This window comes from Lepisma saccharinum, chromosome 4 (assembly GCF_977018435.1).
Source record: "Lepisma saccharinum chromosome 4, izLepSacc3.1, whole genome shotgun sequence".
Classification (NCBI taxonomy): domain Eukaryota; kingdom Metazoa; phylum Arthropoda; class Insecta; order Zygentoma; family Lepismatidae; genus Lepisma; species Lepisma saccharinum.
In genome coordinates, this window is record NC_139232.1 from 53,831,087 (window position 1) to 53,854,152 (window position 23,066).

General features: G+C 42.4%; 1 protein-coding gene across 1 annotated transcript in view; it reads right to left on the reverse strand.

Moving 5' to 3' along the window:
* LOC145986472 (uncharacterized) overlaps positions 1-13,259 on the reverse strand; it is a 53,170-nt gene extending 39,911 nt beyond the window's left edge. Inside the window, exon 1 of the mRNA XM_083120519.1 lies at positions 12,847-13,259. Within this exon, the coding sequence (XP_082976645.1) occupies positions 12,847-13,046 (200 nt within the window). The 5' untranslated portion in view covers positions 13,047-13,259. The remainder of the gene's footprint in view (positions 1-12,846) is intronic.
* Between the last annotated feature and the right edge of the window lie 9,807 nt (positions 13,260-23,066).

A 23,066-nucleotide genomic window follows, 5' to 3' on the forward strand; every position in this document is an offset into this window, starting at 1 on the left:
GAGCAAAACAGCCGCACTGCTGAACAATCGCGAACAAAACAGCCGCACCCCGAATAAAACCGCAATAACAAATAAGCAAGAAAGACTGAATGGGACAATTTCATTTTTGTAGTTCCATTTCTAGATCGCTTCGGAGTGGGGTGGAGATTATACCTGCAGTATATAATCTCCCATACGTACGTCATCAAAGAAGAAGACAACCGTAAACTAAGGCATATGTATTATTACTGGGACAGAGACCCTGAACTAATGACAGCAGTTATTTCTACACTACAATCCGGGGTCGTGCACCTTTCAGCAATGGGAACTTGACCTTCCGTAAATATTTTGTTCATAAAATGTGGATTCCGTTCGACCGCTCCAAAAGCATCCACTTTCTTCATACTTTGAATTGTTCCTCATCCCATTCAATTCACTGGTGGCCACTTGGGGACAAAGAACGCGAGGCCATAGGAGTACCGGGCGGCCTCTTTAGATTTTACAAACTTTTCAAGAAGGTGGAAAGTTATCTCAGTTTTTATCATTCACCCTGTGATATTATCTCTTTGAGCAGATCAAACGAAACTTTCTCGCTGCCATGCCGCTGCTTTGAAAACCGCTATTCAACCCCGTCAGAGCCTCAAAATAGACTGCGACCTCGGCAGGGGGGTACATTACGAGCGGCCAAAATGACACCTCTCATCCCCTTTGGAATTTACTACCTCGGGGGGAAAAGTGTCACTTATTCGAACGGTCGCGATTCTAAATGACCATTGCCTCTGAAGACTGAGACAGCGCTTAGTACCTACATTCATCTTCGTGTCCTTGGCACAAAAACCAAACGTTGCCAACTTACTTTGCATAAATTATGCTTAATTAGCAAATTGCAGCAACCGGCTCTCGTTCGGAGCGGAAAAGTGAAATGTGATAGTTGTGACGGCAAATTTGTCAGATTGCTGCAAATTGGTCGCCCACTCTGAAACACAATTGCGCAATTGCTGCTCTGGCAACGCACAATCGCGACGGAACAAATGGGAGAAATGAGAAAGAAACTCCAGTAGGAAGTCAAGGTTTCGGACTTGAGCACGGATGAAATATCAAATGTCGATGTGTAACAAACCAGCAATGTAATCGCGAACGAAACAGCCGCGCTATTGAATAATAAAGTACGAAACAGACAGCCTATTGAATAGTCGCGAACGAAGCAGCCGCACTGCTGAATAATCGCGAACGAATCAGCCACATTACTGAATAATCGCGAACGAATCAGCCACATTACTGAATAATCGCGAACGAATCAGCCACATTACTGAATAATCGCGAACAAATCAGCCACATTACTGAATAATCGCGAACAAAACCGCATTAACGAATAAGCAAGAAAGATAAGACAATTCAGTTATTGTAGTTCCATTTCGAGTGCTTCAGAAAAGGGGGGAGGGGGTTAAACTTGCAGTACATAATCTCCCCTATGTTATACGCCATAAAAGGAGATAAGTATCTCATTCACGATGTTCTTGTAGATTTGATTCGAGAGCAAGCATGTGCAGATATGCCATTGGGTTTTAGGGATCTTCTTTTCTTCGAAATGAAGACAAGAGATAAATGCGAACAGACGGAAATGCCAATTGGAAGGAAAATGAGCCGCAGCCAACAAGAAGATGGGAAATGAGAAAACATAAAGAGGCTGCCATGTAGGGAAAAAGAAAACATCCCAAAATTCCTCCAGGCCCACCCAACTGTCGTGGCAGATGCTCACGCGACAAGAGGACAAGAAAAGGCTGCCGCAAAACTCGGCTCCCCGTGTCTGCCACCGAACACAAGAGCAGGAAGGAAATTCCTCCACAAAACATGAATCACACAACCACTTCTGCCAGGAGTGGGAAACCCTGTCTCCCTTCTCCTGGGGGGGAAGAAAACGAGCCAGCGCTATTGACAGGCGTCCAGATTCCTCCAAAAGAACCCTCAAAAATCTCGGGAACCCCCTTCTCTTGTCTGAAGGCGAGAAAATAGAAAAACAACCGTGGCCTTGGCAAGCCTCATTCAAAAAAAGGAACATGCGCTCTCCAAGCATTGTTCCACACCCATTCTCTTTCCAGTTAAATGATTGACGTTTACAAAGGGCGGACCTTAACAGATGCTGCGGTGTTGTCTAATCCACGAGGATGCATGGGAAACCGAATGAACGAGGCATGTATGAATGAACTTATGTATTCATATGTTAGCTACACTAACGTGTTGGGTGTGGGTAGATCAATATTACGAGGAATGGCTCGAAATTTGTGCATTTCACAATTTATTTTACTTCTCCAGAGTAATTACGACGATAAGAGCCATTATATTCGAATAAAGGATATCTGACCATCGTCACAAGGTGCAACATTATCAGTGTGTGTTGCCCGCATATGGCAGTATTAACACCTAGACATTACTCCCGGTTACGATTCAGTAATGAAAAACCATTTCCTTGCAAAATTAAAAATATTTATTCACCATACTTTGTAAACGGAGGAAGGGGAAGCATCGGCGTAATTTACACTCTCCTCACAAAATTTCATTTTTTTTTAAAATTTAGAGTTTTTTTTTTTAAAAAAAATTATGTTTATTTTTTAATCTTCTGAAACCTGAAGTTAATGTTCTGTCCCCTCCCCCCAAAAGTTAGGCTCCAAGTTACTCTGCTCAGGGAACTAACTGGGATGATTAAGTGAAACAATAATACACGAGAAGTAATTAAGAATTATGACAAATCGGGTTACACGGGAGACAGGACTAATATACTCAGATTTCCACATTCCTTTGAAACTTATATTCTCCATAGCCCTGCACACCTGTAGAACAAAATTAACATTACGATCAGTAGTGTCCAAATGAAAGAGTCAACCACCCACATCACGCCCTCGTGGTAGAGTGGTTAGCACATCCGCTACGACGCCAGGGGTTCCCGGTTCGAATTCCAGCCTGGGCAATTTCATCATATCATCACTCATCCCCATCTTCGCAAATTAGCCAAAAGTGGCACAAAAGGCGAAGTAGAATAAAGCAAATCAATGAATAAATCAAAATTAACATTACGATCAGTAGTGTCCAAATGAAAGAGTCAACCACCCACATTATGCAGAATCGCTTTTTTTAAAAAGCGCTCCACCCGCCACCTTAAATGAAGGTACGAGCCTTCTTCACAACATTCTTGGACCACTACTACAAACCACTATGTCATTTGCCTGTCTAACTTCGCAACAAGCGAGGCTTAAGCATGAGATTATACATGATAGCAGCTGTGAGATCTCACTTAGCAAAGGTTTTTTCCCCTCATATAATCCTCTTATCTACAAACCAAATATATTGATTTCAGCAAGAGATAGACATCCTGACATACGTACAATATCAGACTGCCAGTCTTATTGAATACCCAGCTTAACAGCACAATTGAAACAAGAAGTAGATATTGCGACAGTAGATTGTGATGCGGTAAGAAGAAAGGAAAATGTTTTAAGGGCAAGGTCTGTTTGCATGTTTCAAGATACCGGCTCAATTACTAGAAACCAACAGCGCAATAATTCTTAATACTGCATCGTCATTCTAACTGTTGGAATTTACTTCAACTGTATTAATACAAATCTGAGATAGCAACGGTGAACCCCACAGATGAAAACGTTTGTTGAAACAGCACACTCAAAATTCACAAAAACACAGATAACCAAATATTTGTTTGAAAAGACGACAAATAAAAGAGGGTTCAACAGTAGCAAAGGCTTTTTAGAAATCGTGCACATTTGATTAGAATGTCCAATATTTGGTTAAAGCTACCAAATTTCTTAAAGGGTGCATTTTTTCTGTTTCAGGTTAACAAAACACCAACACACGTTTATTCTTCATTCAGTCCATGTGATACACCAGTGTGTGATGCCTTTTCCATAATCTCAATTCATGAAAACTCAATATTCTCAGCTGTTGTAAACAGGAGACTGACAAGCACTGCATTTAATTCCCTTAGCCACATTATACACCTTTACACATCCCACAAGCCTTCACTATGAATAATAATGTAAAACACTAACCCACAAAAGTACAAGAGTAACCATGTACCATATTTCTTTTAGGAACAGAACGGCTCCGTCATCTGAACACAAGAAGTTCGAATACACATAATTATTCCAACATACATCCCATCCCTTTGTTTACACTGAATATAACAACTCAAGCGCACAAAGCTCGTGTACCAACACTGGTCCCCTAACGGATGTTCAATTTGACAACGCCGCGTGACAGAGCTCGTACAGGGAGAGGTTTCGGGGTCCAGCTTCCGGATGCTGCAAGGGAGGAGAAGGTCGAGCTACTGTGGAAGACGATAATTTCCTTCAAGCAAGAGGGCTTTTATTCCCGCTAGTTCCCCCGGACTTGGGGGGAGGGGGACCACATTACCCTGACCCGGAAACCTCCCAGACAGAGCCACGAGCCTATGAAGGCAGCTGCAAGAAACACAGCTGGCACACGTCTTCACCCACAATGCACCGCAATTTCAACGGAAGGAGTAAAAAAGGGAGTCTTTCCGGCACGAATTTCTGCAATTCTTATACGCTCTTTGTTAGCCGAAAAGCCTGCCGCCTTCTGCGAATATGGTCACGTAATGCCGGCTTTGTTGCCCTCGGAGATGGTCACGTGCTACTCTACGATGCATTCTCCCCGAGGACCAGCTCTTTTGGGGCAAAGTTGTAGAGAATGCCGAATGCCACAAAGGCTCTGTCCATTTCGGAAATTCTAACATCTGCTATCCTCTAGTATCTCCTGCCGTTCTTCTTATCGGTGGTGAATCACCAAGGCGCAAGTTGATCCAAGGTCGTAAGGCTCCTGAATTCATTAATTCTTCGAATCGAAAAAAGTGTAGGCATGGAACTATACCATTAACGGTAAACGGATTGCCATGGGTAAAAAAAAAAGAGGCGTAAAAATTACACGTTGTATCAGCTAGTGGGTTAAACATGTAGAATGCTAATATGGGGACGTTGCGATATGAGAAACTATCAATAGTCGAAACTTGGAATCTTTAGTGTGTGCCTATCAGGAGCGGAGATTTGCAGAAACCAATATTCATTCAAACAGAAAATCTGTTGGGAGTACCTTTACAATACGGAGTTAGGGCCTCTCAGATGGCGTCGTGGTAACGTCGTCGCCTTGTAATCACGAGGTCTCGGGTTCGATCCCCAGTGGAGGCACATAATGCTCGATTCCACTAAACTGCAGCCCAAGTATCTATTAGTTTATCTGTGCATAAAGTGGACAGAGTTTCTGGTGATACTATGACAGTATGTACAGACTTATCGGTATGTGGATGGATGAAGAGGAAGTACTCATCACTGAGACTCCCCAAAGAACTAACAAATTGTCAATTAGCATAAGAATAAATGAAGATCGTCTACCCAAAGTCCAAAATTTGGTGATCACCCTAAAGATTGCGTCTCAAACTATAATATCTTCATTGAACCAAGCAAACACGAGAACAGACAGAACTTTTCTGAAATTAATGCCAGTAGTAAATGTAGCAACATGTCATGCTGTTGGCGGAGATAAATTCTTTATTGAAAATCAGGTCAAAGTACTGACATGTCTCAAATACGTAAAGGTAGCGTGCTCCAAGTCGAACTAGATTGGAACCAGTGCTCAAAGCGGAAATTACCAAGTGAGGGATTACGTTGCTGGTTACAGATATCACGCCCACCACCTCCTTCATGATCTCCACACTTCGAACTTGGAACTACATACGAACAGAAAACTTTCACCAAAAACTGACCAGTATGGGTAAACAAAAACCTAAAAAAATGCAGTTCGCCACTGAAGCAGTGGATGCATCTCCAGTGACGACGATTATGCAACAACGCAGCAAATGAACGAGCAGGTTTTAATTACACCACCATAAAACACAACAATCGCAGGCACGTTGGACCGTGAGTAAGGACCGTGGGAGCATTCAACTTCCTCCTCGTCGAGCCAACAAGTTCCGCGTGCAGACAAGAATAATTGACAGCTTGTAATAGGAAGGAAGACGAAGAGTTTCCTTTCCGATTCACTGAAAACGAGCCCACAATGAAAACCGTTGGTCACTCCCATAAACTCTCAAGCAGGAACAACAATGCTTCGAATTTTTAGAAGAGTCTACCCAAACTCTAAATGCTCTGCAACAAATTCGAGGATAAAAATCGAACTGTACAGAATATAGTTCGTTTTTTTCTCCACAGGATACTCAAGACTTTTTTTTTCCAATTGTGTACATTCGAAAAGAATAAAAGACTGGCCTGTACGGAACGTTATAAATACAGCACAATGATATCAGCTAAAGATTAATTTTCACCAATTTGAATCGTAAAATGACGCACATTTTAAAATGTTGACATTACTAGACTGAAGATGTCACTCTACATGGACTAGACATATTTTCAGTCTTTCTAGGATAATCAGGGCAAATGATAATGTGAGCGGATATTCTTTAATTCAGTGAAAAATGGGTAAGTTGATGCTCTTCCTCCAAATAAAAGTTTTGAAATTTAGCCGAATGAGTCAATACTGGATATTAAAAAAGACTTGTTTGATTTAATTTATTCTGGACTTATCTCATCAAGCTGAATACGTCTGTATTGTAGTAAAAAGTTAATTATAAAGCAACCAGATCGCTCAACATCAAATGGGTAACGTAAGAAATTGTAGACAACTGAGAAATTTAAGGTCTCTCGCCCAAACAGGTATCCTCGAAATTATAGTGACGGACTTGCACATGCCTTAAAGAAACTGCGTGAAGTTTCATCCAGGTTTGCAACCCAACACCAGGTTTATAGGTAGTTTAGCAAGGGTCTACGTACAATGTCATGCTTAGAGAGTGGCATTATAACCTACTCCTCGCTGTTTGTACCAGCTATTATTAAAAGCTCAAACACTGCACTGGCTATTACAAAGAGAAGCCATATCCCACTCCCTCGAGGCTATTACAAATACAAGCCATACGCCTTCAAGGTGAAAAATTTTGGACTGTACAAAGTAACATTTGAAACTCAGTGTGCTTTCCATTGTGCACAAGTGCCGTAGCTTTCTGAGCACGCTTTGCTACAATATTCCTGATGCTGCTGCAATCTTAAGCTAATCCCAGAGCAGGCGTGACTGAAGAATGAAGCCTGTGCTCTCAAACTGTCGTAACAATCCCGCAAGATGACCTACTTAGACAACGCAAGCGAAAGGCCGCGGCGTTTCTTTGCAAGTTGATTATTGTTAACCAATTATCAGTGATGTTCAATAATCTCATTATTTATGTTGCCGGTTAAATTCTTAGTTTTCCATTTAAAGTTGTCTTCGCCAATGAGGAAGGGGGGAAAGTTGAAACTAGCCTTAATGAACTTTCGGTCTCTGGACGACCAGTTCGAATCCAGAGCAAACGACTCCTCAAGGCCTTCATCGGAGGAAAACACGAGACGCCAGTGGCGAACAGCTTTTGGGGCCAACGGATCGAGTCAAGGTGATGGGAAACGACACGTCTGGAGAAGCAGTTTCCCTGATGTCTGCGTGACGCTTACCGAAACGTCGCCCCACTTCCTTGGTGAAATTGCAATCACACTCGTCTGCGAACTCAATGGCCACATGCGTTCACAAGAGTGTATGGCACTTTGGCAAAATCTGTTATGGGTCCAATTTATGCTCACATAGGCTAATTGGGACTGAACCTACAATTTGAAAGTGAGGCCCGAGTCAGTATGCAATGTGCTGCCACCAGTAATCTAATAGGACACTTTTACTCAACACACGCCAAAATTTTCTCAACATTTCCTTTAAATGTTTCGCAAACTCACAAATTATAGTCATTTTGGCTAAATTTACTCTTAAAACCTTCAGAAAATTCCAGACAAAGCCATTTAGTTTGGATTTACAGGTAGTATAATTAATATACCGTAACAGAATGAAGCAAAAATAATGCTCTATTATGTGCATTTGCACAGTGCCAGGAAGGTTTATAGGGGGTACTGTGATCAGCACCATGCTCTGGTCTTCTTTATATCTCCCTCCCAAGGCCCATTGTTGAGAACCTTTGACTTATCTGATTTATTTTACTTCGCTTTTCTGTCACTTTTGGCTAATCGCGAACATGAAGAGGAGTATTATGATGAAATTCTTGATGAGGCACAAAGAACACCCGACAACCCTGAGTCGTAGCTCACTGTACTAACCACTGTTGAGAAGCTGCATGACCTGTAGGGACACATACAGTGGTAGTTCGACGACAACCTATTCTGAATTGAATTACTGCTACATCTTATACTGAAGCAGTGGTTCTCTCAAGACAATGTTACACATTTCCATGAGTCCAAGAGTTTATGCAAGCAAATATTCCTGCGGTCTCTGGTCTTCGTAGCACGTTACGTTAACTACTTAGCCAGCAATGCTAGGGCATAATAGCTTTGTAATCTAGGGCTCAAGGGTTCGATATCCAGTGGAGGTACAAATGGTTCGGATCCTACTTTAAACTCTAGGTTCAGTCCCGATTAACCTTTCTGTGAATAAAGTTGGCTTATAAACGAACTCAACAACAACTCCAATACAAGGGATAAGAACTTAGGGGTGTTATGGATGCGGTGCATCGTCTACTTCATGATCTTTTTTAATTTGTTTCGCCAATGATTGCATTCAGAGAGCTTGTGTCCTATTAGATGTTTCCAAGGTTGCTTCCCGAGTAGCAGTGGTACGCAATTGTATCGAATTGGAACACGCAGGGAAGGAACCAAGTGGCGTAAAATAGGGGCCTTGCAGACTGTTTAGGAGTCTCTCACACTTACTGGGCATGAAAACGACATGATTTCGGAAGCAGGTGTTTTTCATTGCGATGCAGAAAGAGAAATTGTGTTACTTCCTTCCTTGGCTACGGGCAGTGTTGTCCCCGAAGGAAAAAACTGTACAAGGAGGCCAATGCCAGAGGAAGAGTCGGCCCTTATCGGGTAAGAAACTATATCCTCGGGTTTTTCAAGCCTTCATGCCCATGCAAAATACTCTCTCCTGGGACTTTTACTGTGCCAGTTTGTAAATGTAAAAAAAAAATTCCGGAAGCTTCGGCTCAGGGAAGTGTTAAGTGTGTGTCTGTAAAGCAGGATGGCGACCAACAGACCGAGGTATTAATTCAAGATGAAGTCCTCGGAATGTCGGACGATGTAGCTGTGTGACAGGAATGATTGAAAGCGTCTCCTTGCACACTTTCGTTGCAGACGCTGTCCTCTACATGTGGCGGACAAACCTGGCGATCGAAGCGACACCCTGCAGTTTCTCTTTCTGCTCGTCGCGTCGGTGACAGTTAATTTATGGCCTGGCATCACTGAATGTTTTTTTTTTCTCTTCCTAGTCATTGTCGCAACCATATTTTACGAGTTGACGTAACAAAAAAGAAACGCTAATTAGGAAAGGGGATATCATCCAAGTAGGGAAATGCGACCCTTTCCAATTTCCGGTTAATTGATCAGATTGGTTCAATGAATTTACATTGTGAGGTACCAGGATATCCTAACCCCCGGTCAGATAATTATGATTTACAATAAACAAGTTTCAGTAAACCCTCAAGGCACAAATATACAGGAGAGCCACTGAAACTTGCTAATTACAGGTGAACTTGCACTCAACCATCTCGCCAAGTAACAATAACAAAACTGTCTTTTCTGGCAAGGGAGTGATAGGATTAGATAAATGCACCACATTACTACATTGTTTTTTGAACTCTTTAGCCCACAAGTCTCTTTCAACAAAGTACTTAGTCTTTACGAAAGTAACATTTAAATTCGTTGAAAATTTACTGAAGCTCCGAAATGAGTTCTTGTGCAAATGTTGTGAAACGAGTCTTCAATTAAATTCATAATTTTAACTTTTTTTTTTTAGTGGACAGTAAACAAATTAAGTAGTCTACACATTGATAATAATTTTCTTATGTATTTTTTGAGTTTCACAATATTTCTGTGTAATGTCAGTAATTGTACTTATGCTTTGCTACTTCACGAACGAGATTACATTTGTGAAAAACTTCCGTTATAAAATGTGACTATTATATTCGTGAAAGGTTTTTTTTGGGGGGGGAAGAGTCTGACATTCCTCCTTTAATTAGCACTCTGAACTACAGCACTCCAAACAAGATCTTTGTCAACTGATTGCCATTTACTTAAAATTTATATACATGTAAGTATTCAAAAAGGTATTCATTTTAATGACCAACATGACATGGAAAAAAATACTTTCCCCCCAAAGTCTTAACACCAATAGTATTATGGGGAAGTTTTATTTCCACCACTGTACACTGAAATGATCTGAATGGTTAAATAATCACGGAAAGGCTACATGCCCGTGCCTTACGACCAGTTTCAAACAAAACTACAGACACTTAGCCAAAATCCACACTGCATCAAGTAGTGTTCGAAATCATTTGTCTCGAGTCGCAAAATGAGACATATATAGTTTAGCGCCTGTTTTAATCTATCGATGGTAATTCTCTGGTTATGGTGCATTTTTCTTTACGAACACTGGTGGAATATTTAAAGATTTAATTTCTTTGGCCAAGCAATTTATATTATATTTTATTGCGTTTTGTTTATCTTGTGTGGCCCTTTTTCCTCTGTTTAAACGCGACGATGAGAAAGATTAATACTTTAATGAAACACTTGAGAAAATAACCACAAAGAATGCTTTATTCTAGATTTAAAGGCACGATTCCTCTCAGTATACTAGCAATATCAACGTAGGTTTGAGGTTTACCAAAATACTTCAGCTCACAAGATATGTAGCAAGCAAAAGTGAAGAATTGTTTTAAATACATTCAGAATACATTAAGCATTACTCTACTTTGCTGGGCAGTCAAAAAAAGAGCAGTTTATTGACTTTCTTTGTATGGAATTCAAGTTTGACTACTTCAATTTTAACACCTTAAATGCTATACGTAGGTCGCCAAATGCCACGAAAATAAATTTTAGCTTGTGAAATAAACGATTTTGCGTGGAAACTTGAAACCCCTGCGACTGCAATGACATAGAAGTGACAATCCTAATTTTGTGACGTGCATAACGAAAGCGTAGTTAGTACTCATCCCTGCGTGAAATCTAACGGAAATAGGTGACAATGTTTGGTTGGGAATTCCCTAAGTTCAGACCGAAAGCATTCGCGCAACAAGATTTCACACGTTGGAAAGCGGAAAATCTTTTGCAGAGCATTTGTAGATCGGAACGTATTTTCCCAGAGACGAAATACTGAATTATTTTAAATTAACGGTGTTTGATGGCCAGGTGCTACATTCTTTGTAGCTGCAGTTGAAACTGGCGTAGGGCTGATAAACTATGTACTGTTAGGGATAGGCTATATCTCGATGATCTAAATCTTCACACGAATCAATATTCGTGTTCAACTAGGCTATTACCTACACCATAGAACTTCACAAGGTAAATATACTATAATGAATTTATTAAAATTATATGAATTTTCACAAAGGAAAGAACCATTATGCATGTATTCGCTCCGTACCGGCAGTACACAATAAAGTGGACCTTCGGGAAACATTTCACTTCACGTGACATGTTCTGTTCTTGTACCAGTGTGTCGATGTTAAAATGGGGTACATACGGATTAATGTTACAAGAACGTGCATCTTTACATCCAAGAGCTATTTTTCTGTGATTTAGGTTTATGTTATTCTTATTGTGCAGCAATTCTTTTTCTAGCGAGGCTTAAAAATCTGCATTGCCAGGGCAAAACTAGTTGAATATTTCATGAAGAAAATATCCCGCTTCCGCATGAAAACTTTGCGTGGATAATAATTCAGGACAGTAAATCTACGACAGATCAAAAAACTAGTCTCGTGGGCACAACTAGTTTTAAAACGCCCGGGCCAACGCTCACCAACAGCTGGGTACTTTTATTTTCTCGTTCGAGTCCGTGCAAAAATCCACTATGCAGATCAACCTCGCTGGCAACAAAACTGGGCAGGGTCGCTTTTGGCACGAGCAAGCTGCCTAATAAGGAGCAAGCGATAACAGTCGAAGTGATCGAGCCTAATGCAGTAGGCTGTCGCATAAGAGGCACCAGGCTAGAAGGCCTTCCACATCACTTGTTCTTCGCAAGTCAAAAAGGCGTGCCCCACTGTTTAGCATGCAGGTTCTAATGTTTTTAGTGTTTTGCAGCGATGTTCCTTCTGTTGCAATTTCAACTCAAATAAACGTTCTTACTTAACGCACGCAACAACTACTAAAGTAAGAACTTTAAAGGCGCCTGAAAAAAGTAGTTTTGTGTAAAACTTGGACCTATCTCAACAGTAACTTTTCCGAAAGTTTCTAGTTTCGATAAAGTACGCTGATGTTTCCAATTTTCGAATTATATGTCTAATACAAATGCTCTGAAGAGTTGTTAATATTCGTGTCGATTTGAATTCGTTATTTCTAGATGTTTATAACGAATTGGATTAACGTTTACAAGACGTGCGACTAATGTACGAAAATAGTGATAACTAGCTTGAGATTAATTCTAAACATACATTCGTAACAAGAAACATTCTCAAATGAACAAGCTGAAATTATCAAGTTCATTCCGTGCAAAGGCATGTCATTACGAATGCTTTGCGATAAGTTTTGATACAAATTACGTCACACACTATATAATGTGAAATCTTTGTGACATTTAAACGTAAATGCCCTTGTTTCCATCAGTTCACGATCAACTTTCGTCCTTGCAAACTAATTACGTCAAATGACACATTGATATCTTGCGTGATGTTCGTTATATCGCGGCTTTTGGCAGTGGACAAAATATGATTGAAACAACGCCGACATTCACTGTTCCTTCAAACTCAACAAGACAATAAAATTTAACACTTACCTAGCAAAGGGTTGGTCTTCAACCTCGTAATATTTCTCTATTGGTTCATTGCACACAAGCTTCTGCAACTTGTCCGCCGGTAGAAGCAAATATCCTGGTTGCTCCGAACTCAGTTGTATGCCTGGCATCTTGGGGACCCTGTTCGAATCCGTTCTGCCACTATCTTGCCCACCGCTGTCTATGCCAATGACTTCTCGCATTCCGTTCCAAACAGGTAAAGAAAACTGTCCATCCGCAGAAGACACACACTATTTCAGCGATGAAATTTGTTCAGAACACTTTTGACTCGTCCATGTACGTCCACACTGGTTATGCCAAATTGCCACAAAGGGCCTACACGTCCTGACACCACATACAACACAAGCAACCTTCACCATTCACTGACACCAACTGATCTCTCTGATCGTACTGAACTGAAGTTCTGCGCTGGCACTCCAAACAACGGATACGATCCTCTGCGCACAACGTGTCGCCCGACCAATCGTCTCGCGGGGCTACCTTGACGTCACGCAGGAATGCAAACTCTGGGCAATGGAAAGACACGCGAGTTCAACCACAGGACGTAGATGTGATAAAATCATGTGTTTGGAACCAGAGAGAAACATCTGCGGCTGCAACAAAGAAAATTGCAGTCAAAAATAGGCAGGAGGAATCCAGTGGTTTAAACTTTTTAACTTTCATGTTCGGTCCACAGACGCAATTACATTTAGTCATCATGGCTCTGAATTGAATTTTGTTATTTAGCGTCGCTTTTCTGCCACTTTTGGCTGATCGCGGCAGTGAGGATGAGTGATGATATGAAATTGATGAAGGGACATTCACAAAGGACACCCATATCCATGCCGGGATTCAAACCGAGGACCCCTGGCGTCGTAGCGCGCTGTGTTAACACTCCACCTCGTAGGTTGGCTCATCATAGTTCTGAATAGGGCCTCCCCGATGGCGCAGTGGTAGCGTCGCCGCCTTGTAATCAAGGAGGACCGGGTTCGATAGCCGGTGGAGGCACATAGTAGTTCGGATCCCACTTTGAACTGTAGGTCCAGTCCCGAATAGCCATACTGTGCGTAAAGTGGACTTAAAACACCAAATCCACAACAACATAGTTCCGAATAAAAGTGCACAGCAACTTACATTATTGGTCTCCGCAGTTTACTGGTTAACATAACAACCTGGATATCCACGCTGGGATTATATTTCACTGTAAACTTTAGAGCTATTCACGATCAGAATATACGTAGGTACCGGACTCACTATCTCGCCGCTCAAAGGTCTGGTTTCGAGTTCTGGCCTAAGCGCGGGTGCTTCTTTGTTCATCATCCATTTCATCTTATTATCCCTCATCCTCATCGTCGCGATTAGCTAAGTGGCAGAAAAGCGACATAAAATTTAAAAAAATACATTCAAATAAACTTTGGAAAGTGTTTGACTAGTAATCAAGTGTTCAGGGATTTGAGTCACATTGGAGGTAGCTTGTCGTGGTTTGGATTTAACTTGAAACTGTACTACAATCATTGCTGTCATTATGACTGCATAAAATGTTATTAATGCTACACTTTGAAGATACTTTAGTATTATACGGAACACCTCCTTTGTCTACTTTAAATTATATTCCTCTTGCAAACATGAGTCATTCGGTTAGGTTAGGTTCGGTTACGTTAGGTTAGGTTAGGATAGGTTAGGTTCCATAAGTGGGAATCGTATTTGGCGGAATACGATTTGGAGGTAGGCCGTATAATACTAAAGTACCACTTTGAATCCCAAGTAAGCAAATTTGACAACCTCCGTGGCGGAGTGGTTAGCAAACAGTCCTGGGTTCGAATGGGTGTTCTTTGTGAGTGTTGTGTTCCTACATTCATTTCTTCATATCATCACATATCCTCATCGTAGCGACTGGATACAACGCGGTGCTAAGTAAAATAAAGTAAATCAAACCAAGTTATAAATTTTTTTACTATGCAGTGAAGAGGTCAATCGACTTTGCTTGACCCCTCTTTTGGGCGCGTCTGTTGGTTATACTGATGTAGAGTGTTGTCGTAATGCCAGCTCCTACTCTAACTTGTTTATGTCTGATTGAATGTAGATAACCGAGAAAGAGATATCGATGATGTCAACTGATCAAATAGAAGAGTTGCATTGGAACACCAAGCTCGTACTCGGGTACAAATAGTTAGTCATGCTCCTGATAGATTTCTCCATTGACGAGCATATCGCACTCAGAACCAGAGGTGTTCACCCTCCGGAGGGCGACCCTCGTGAGGGCAGACCTCACCCTCACCCTCACCCTCCGGAAGACTTCTGAGGGTGAGGGCTGTGGAGGGCGAGGGCGACTGCGATCTCGGAGGGTGAGGGCGGTGGAGGGCGAGGGCGAGAGCGATCTCGGAGGGTGAGGGCGATGGAGGGCGAGGGCGAGAGCGATCTCGGAGGGTGAGGGCGGTGGAGGGCGAGGGCGAGAGCGATCTCGGAGGGTGAGGGCGGTGGAGGGCGAGGGCGAGAGCGATCTCGGAGGGTGAGGGCGATGGAGGGCGAGGGCGAGAGCGATCTCGGAGGGTGAGGGCGGTGGAGGGCGAGGGCGAGAGCGATCTCGGAGGGTGAGGGCGGTGGAGGGCGAGGGCGACTGCGATCTCGGAGGGTGAGGGCGGTGGAGGGCGAGGGCGACTGCGATCTCGGAGGGTGAGGGCGGTGGAGGGCGAGGGCGACTGCGATCTCGGAGGGTGAGGGCGGTGGAGGGCGAGGGCGAATGCGATGTCGGAGGGTGAGGGTGGTGGAGGGCGAGGGCGAATGCGATCTTGGAGGGTGAGGGCGGTGGAGGGCGAGGGCGACTGCGATCTCGGAGGGTGAGGGCGGTGGAGGGCGAGGGCGAATGCGATGTCGGAGGGTGAGGGTGGTGGAGGGCGAGGGCGAATGCGATCTTGGAGGGTGAGGGCGGTGGAGGGCGAGGGCGACTGCGATCTCGGAGGGTGAGGGCGGTGGAGGGCGAGGGCAAGAGCGATGTCGGAGGGTGAGGGCGGTGGAGGGCGAGGGCGACTGCGACGTCGGAGGGTGAGGGTGAGGGGAGGTTGATTCAAAATGAACACCTCTGCTCAGAACGAAGGTCGTTGGTTTGATTTTTTTTCCCTTCAATGTAATCGTCCGCCGAATGAAATAAAAACGAAAACAAATGTATGTTGTGGTGGAAAATTCTTAATCCGTTCTTGTCATTGTTATTTCTTGTATGACCTAGTGCTGTTTGTCGTATCTCTTTTTTCCAAGCTCTGTATAGGTGTCTTAGTGGATGAACATCTTGAATGCTGTGCTCTCCATCAAACCATCAAAAGGTTCCAGGTTCGAATCCTAACGTGGACGTGCTTGTTTCTTTGTAATCGTCCCTTCGGCAGTTTCATGTAATGACTATTGGGGTGTAAGGGGTGCTCCTTCCACGTAGTGCACCCAATAGTCAACCTCACTTCCACGTTAGTACACCCTGGACTGCGTTTTGCAGACGAACGAGGCTCTGGCGACTGGCACTCTGGCCAGTATAATTTTGTGTGGGTTGTCCTGTTTTTGTCTTTGTGTGTGCTGAGTGCCCCTTCACCGCCTCAGCTTTTAACGGAAGTCAGAACATTTTAAGCTTTTAAGATTTTACTTATGCAACGTTAGAGTTGTTCTTTGTAAAGATAAGGGGCTGTACCCCGTATAATGTGACGGGTGCAAAATAGCCTAAGTGCTGACGCACCCACAATTTTAAAATCAAATCAAATCAAAATGTAATGACTATTCATCATCAGCGTCGCGATTAGCCTAAATGAAGTAGAAAAGCGGGGTAATAAAAATACGTTATTGCGACTGCCTTCTTTATTTTAATTTGCCGTCATGTTCATTTGATACGATACATTTTTCTGCCTGTTACTTATTCCTTATTCTACTTATTCCGCTCCTTTTTCTCGTTTCTTGTCGCTTTCTATCATTTTTCCTTGCACGTTTCCATTATTCGCCGACCTCTGTAGCGGAATGGTTAGCGCGCAGCGCTGCCTACAACGACACGGGTCCCGGGTTTGAATCCCGGCCTTTGCATGTTGTTGACGTGAACTTAATCACAGTTCGTCTAAGATACTTTTTCGACTTCGCTACTCGCAATTACACGCAAGCACAACAAAGAAATCGTCGACTCTTGCAAGTTATCCGCGTCTCTTACCTCATCCAGGAGGCTCGTGATTACGAATTGGAAATATGTCTTCGGCAGACAGCTGTGCGAAGCTCAAGTACAGCGGCAAGTAATGGTATGCAGCCACATCACTTGACCTTCTCCAATGGCATTGCGCATTACTTGCTTGTATATTGCTGTCGTCCCCAGGGTCCCCTGGGCACTTGATAAATTATTCCCTGCTCTATTCAAGGCCCTCTAGCAGTGGATCGAATAGGCTGCAGAACTGAAGATAACTGCTTCAGGTCTATAGTAATGTCGTCTTAGTTGTCGTTCTAATGAAACAAGTTAATTTCAGGGAGCTTTCAGACCGAAGCGACACAGGAATTTCAGGTATGAGGGAACTTTCAGACCGAAGCTACAAGAGACATGCATTGGAAACTAAACATCCAGAAATAAATGTAACCTTTCATACCGAAGCGACACGAAAAACTGCACGTGTCGTTCGGACTGGGCTGTTTTCTCAATACCGTGCATCGTGTTGCTTCGGTCTGTTGGACGCGCATGAGCGGTGAATACTTGCTTCTGAAGGGGACCATGTTACTTGTCGTTTGTCACTTCGTATACAGCCCCCAAACAGACCGAGGCGACACGATGCACGCCATTGAGAAACCGGCCCAGTCCGAGCGACAAGCAACACGAGCAACTGTAGAATGTAGTTGTAGCTCTGGATAAAGTTGTCATAAAACAAACGTTCCGAAGCTTTTTTTCATTACTATTATTTGCCCTGGAGATAAGAGGTCGGCGGAAGAAAAGTGGCCGAAAATCCTCAGTGGTCTTCATTGAAGGTATCATATCAGCATTTGTGTGGAATGACTTAGTAAAACGAAGATTAGCTGTGAGCCATTGTGCCTAATAAACGTACATGTGTTTCATTAATGCAAAAGCAAATTGGCCTTGGATGTCGTAAGATACCTTTAGAAGATAAATCTGCGTTGAGAGCAGCGGAGTTATGCGGAAGACAATGCAGACAATGGGTATTGGATAAGCAAATAGGGAACACGTTGTTTGGTGAAGGAATCCCCAGTGTGTTTACTTTCGTTCGTACTCTAGGAAGAAGCTGGCGCATTCTTACGATATCAAAGCATTGCTGAAGAACGCAAGAGGAAATTTCACAGCTGCACAAAACGTCTAACGCTATACGACCCGGATTTTTGAGGACAGTTCCGAAAATGGTATCATTTGTCTCGGTGTCCCGAAAGGTTTCTACGGGACACACTAATGTCCCGGGATCTGGTGACAAAGCACACTGATTAAGACCACCAGTAGTGTCGATTGGGTGCCAAAACTGCAAGCGAAAGGACAGTTTACTTTTTCTTGGAGGCCATAGTGGGTGTCAAAAAGGAGGGTCAACTGCTCTCCACGCACCCTGTTGGGTGCCCTCAGGAATTTTTCTCGGTGCTCAAAATGGGGGAACGTGGGGTGATGCTCCACTCAAGTTAGGAAAATTCTCATAAAGCATCCCTCTACTATGATCCGTGTTGATCCACGCAAGCATCCTCCACCTTTCCCTAAACGGGGCAAAGCATCGCCTCAAGCTAGGTATTTACACTTCGAGCACTGAAGGCAGAGTAAGATTTCATATCTTCCCAAAAAGTCATAAAAACTCAAACTTTACCATTTATTATTATTATTGGTTTTTGCTATTTAGCGTCGTTTTTGTCACTTTCGGTTAATCGTGACGATGAGGATGAGGGATGATATGAAATTTATGAAGTGACACTCACACAGAATACCCATACCCAGGTCAGGATTCGAACCCGGAACCTCTGGCTTCGTAGAGTACAGTGCTAACCACTCTGCCACGGAGGTCGAGTTCATTGTTCGTATTTTACAAATCATACAATTAAAATCGAATTGAAAATGCCTTAGCGGTTGTTGTCATGTTCTGACTTGAGTCGACTACTTCAATGGAAACTGCATGGATTCGCCTTGCTTCCTTTCCATAAACATCAATCACTTTGTTGATGAACAGTTCTTTGTCTTTTTGTACTTTTTCACGACGCGCAGATATCAGAGGCCTTTCATGGCACCCCTCGTCCATGTTTTCAATTACACCATTCGAATGATACAGTATGTAACATTCTTATTCGTACACACGGATTTTCAAAGAAAATGCTTTAATATCTGAAAGGAAATACACTATTTTGAAATTGTTTCTTTACAATTCAATAACTAATATTATTAGGAACATTAAATCTTACCCAAATTCTGTATAACCAATGACAATAATAAATTAAATTAAACTGAAAGAGTAACATGCCATTTTTGTACAACTTTTCTATTCGTACACTTAATAATACTGTATAAAAGAAAAAAGTATATTCAGAGCAAATTCACAGACAGTTTGTTACGGGCTTCTGCTAATTTAATAATAACTAACTCAATTAACTCAACTGAACTGAGCTTAGCAACGCAACAACGAAGAATCACTCGCCTCACCTGCTGGGCGAATTAAACATTACATGAAATTATAATACGGTCAGGATAAGTGCCTAACAGTCGGAGTTACCGAGAATAAACCTAGGAGGATTTGATTTTAAATACCTGAAATGACGTTACATAATACTACGGTGTTTCTGAATATACATATATATTAAAGCACAGATAAATACACATTACATCTTGCCCTCTTTCACTCGATCTCACATTCATTCTCTCATTCTATGGCATATTGCGACAATATGACAAATACAAAGGTTAGATTAATTACTACCTTGACCATACTCTTGCTATGTCTTGGCTACATTGCCTATTACAATTTATCGTTTAGGATTTTAAGCATAAAGTGAATAATTGTTCCTTGTGCGAACCCCTTCTATCTTTTCTGAAGGTATAAATATATTTCATGAACTATCGTTTGCGGCTAACATAAACTCTCATCTTTAACATTTGATTACTCCGCCGGAAAACAGATGTCTAGGGTTGCCATAGCACTGATTTAAGTTAAGCAATGATTTGATTCACGCAGATTCGCGGTAGATAGTCGTCGTCTTTCTCACACACGCACATGGTTGGATCTTACCTTAGCTGCATTCCCTCTGACCTGGGTTGGGCGGAAGTGGTCCTACAGTTCTGGAAGACATCTGCACTCCAGTGTTGCACTTCACGGTTATCCTGTTTGGCGAAAGTGGCTTCACTCGCTTCACTCGTTCACTGTCGGCTCCATACGACAACTTGCGCAATAATAGGTCAGTTCTTCGCGGTCACTCGTAAATACAGATACGTGACTTGGGCGATGAGACGAACATACGCGATGAGCCATTCGCGGTTTCACATGGATATCAAAGGTTATTAACTTTCACTACTTTGGACGTTGTTTCGGACGATTGACACAGGTGGACGTGTCTGGCGTTATTCTCACATAACCACACGTATGTGCACGGATGCGTTGACGGTGAAGGGGGAAGGACGACCCCCTGGTTCTATATTCTGCTCTACTCCATGGCTCTGAAACACTCACTCGTGGAAAAACAAATCCAGACCTCGAGTCTGCTTGCAACTCGCAGCTCGGTCGTGCGTAGCTCACACTCCGGTGGCGATTCTAGGCAAAACTGTGGCAAACTGTTCCAAATCATCCCTTTTATTCCAGATTTGAACGTAGTGACGCTGTACCCTCTATGATCAGGTGCTTGTTTATTGTTTCTGGTGCTTTGACCGTTGTCCTCCTATCCTGGTCAATGCTCACTCAGGTCCTTAACCCCTGGCAGCAGCCCCTCGCGCAGAGATTAGGCTAACTCTTCCTCTTTTGTATTCAGTCACGAAACGCAGGAACAACTCGGTAGGGTAGCTTCTCCCTTTCAATCCGGCGATGAATCTTTAATAATTCATAACTCCCGTAGTTCTGTTCTGATTAGGCTCAAATCTTGGAATCAGTACTTTCATGAGGTGTTCTTCCGCTGGTGAAAATCTCATCCAATTCGGTCCATTGGTTTAGAAGTTGCATTTTTCTTGTTATTCCCATAAGAATGCATGTAAATCCGAATCTGGGCGGAAAACGGTGGTTGAGCAAGCTAGTGCTGGCTAAGACAGTTCGCTAGACACCTGTATTCGCGACGGATATTAATATTACCAATTGCAATTAATTCATACTAACGGGCAATTAGATTAATTACTTGTCACTCAATATTTGACCGTTATAAGTTCTAATACTTTGATGCGTATTCTATCCTTTGGCTTTAATTACTGCTTGACACCTGTTCTTCATAGAATTAACCAGCTTCCGACATGTTTCAGAGCTTATTTTATTCCACTCGGCTTGCACAACAGTTTTCAACTCTTGTTTGGACTTGACGCCTGCTTTATGGACTCGCCTCTTCAAAATTGCCCATAAATGCTCAATGGGATTTAAGTCTGGACTTTGAGCTGGTGTTTGTAGTAGTTTGGGCACATTCCATATTAGCCAATTCATGTTAACTCGCGCCTTATACTTATTGTAATTGTCTTGTTGGAATCTGTAGATAGGCGGCATGTCCATTTTTTGGGCACTCTGCTTTACATTGTTCTTCAATATGTCCAAATAGACATATGCATCCATGATACCATCAATAAACTGGATGGTACCAACACCTCTGAAAGACATACAGCCCCAAATCATTAATGACCCACCACGGTGTTTAACTGTTGGAACTGTGTTAATGTGATCATTGTCTTTATTTGATTTTCTCCAGACCCTATTTATCCCATCTGACCCGTATATATTAATCTTGGACTCGTCTGACCATATTACACTATCCCAAAATTCCTGGTCCTTGTGGATGTGTTCTTTTGCGAATGAAAGTCTATTCCTGCGATTCACCTTATTTACGTACGGCCTCTTTCGTGGTATTCTGCCATGATATCCATGCTTCCACAAGGCACGTCGGACAGTTTAATCGGACATCATCTTACCAGCAACATTTTCTACTAACGGTCGTAACTGAGGAATACTTAGTCGGGGGTTTTCTCGCACTCTTTTTAAAATAAAGCATTCATTACGTTTATTCAACCGTCTCTCTTTTGGTTTTCTCGGCACATTCTGTGTTGAACTTTCCTCTCTAAATTTGTTTACTATGTATTGATCTGTGGAGTGTGATTTATTTACTGTTGTCCAATTTTATTAACGAATAACCTCTAAGGGCCAAATTTATAATAACATCCTTCAGATCGGAACTAAGTTCCTTCACCTTGCCCATTTCGAACACGCTGATAGATAGACGATAGGCCTACAACAATGCCTGCGCCAGCATTCCGCTTGAAGGGGAGCGCGCCTGCATGTTCAAACTTGTTACGAAGTTGCAAACTGCACGAAATCGCCCGAATAGCGGTGGCGCTGTATGTGAGGAAGATTGAAACTCTTGCCTGTACGAATAAAAATGTTGCATGAAACAGCGTGTTTTTCTCTTTTCACACAAATTATATGCTCTGTTTATACACTTTGAACACACATTTTTATTGACATTTGTTGGTGAAACCTTCATTAACATTAATTTCCAGGTACATATGAAAATGATTATATTTACTAGTAGATATGACATTTTTCCTCGTAAATTCTATGTGTACGAATAACAATCTTACATACTGTATATGAAGTTTTTTCAGGTATATCAAGAGGGGCAAGCATCCTCCGGGCGGCCTTCCAGCAGGCTTCCTTTTACGTGATTCCAAACAGAAGGAACACAAGCAGACGTTCTCTGCTTCGCTGCTTATAGCGATAATCTCCTCGGGGTCACGTGACTTAGTAAGAGTCGCTCAACTCATTGCAGGCGTAGGCACACGTTGAAACTGCTTTTCGACGGAGCGCAAAGTTTAAACACGGTTGAATGGAGTTTTCGTTGTTCCGTGCAGCTAACGTGGATTTCCACTAATACCCTTGTGTGTAAGTGTTGTATTCAGTGCAATGGGAGTGCGAGAGTATCTAGGACCTTGGAGAACAGGAAGGATAACGTTCCGAATTACGGAAGAAGGGATAAGTAATACAAATACATGTAGAGTAAAAATTTACTATTTACCTATAAATTCTTCGTTTCGTCAATTTTTGACATTCGTACTACATATATCT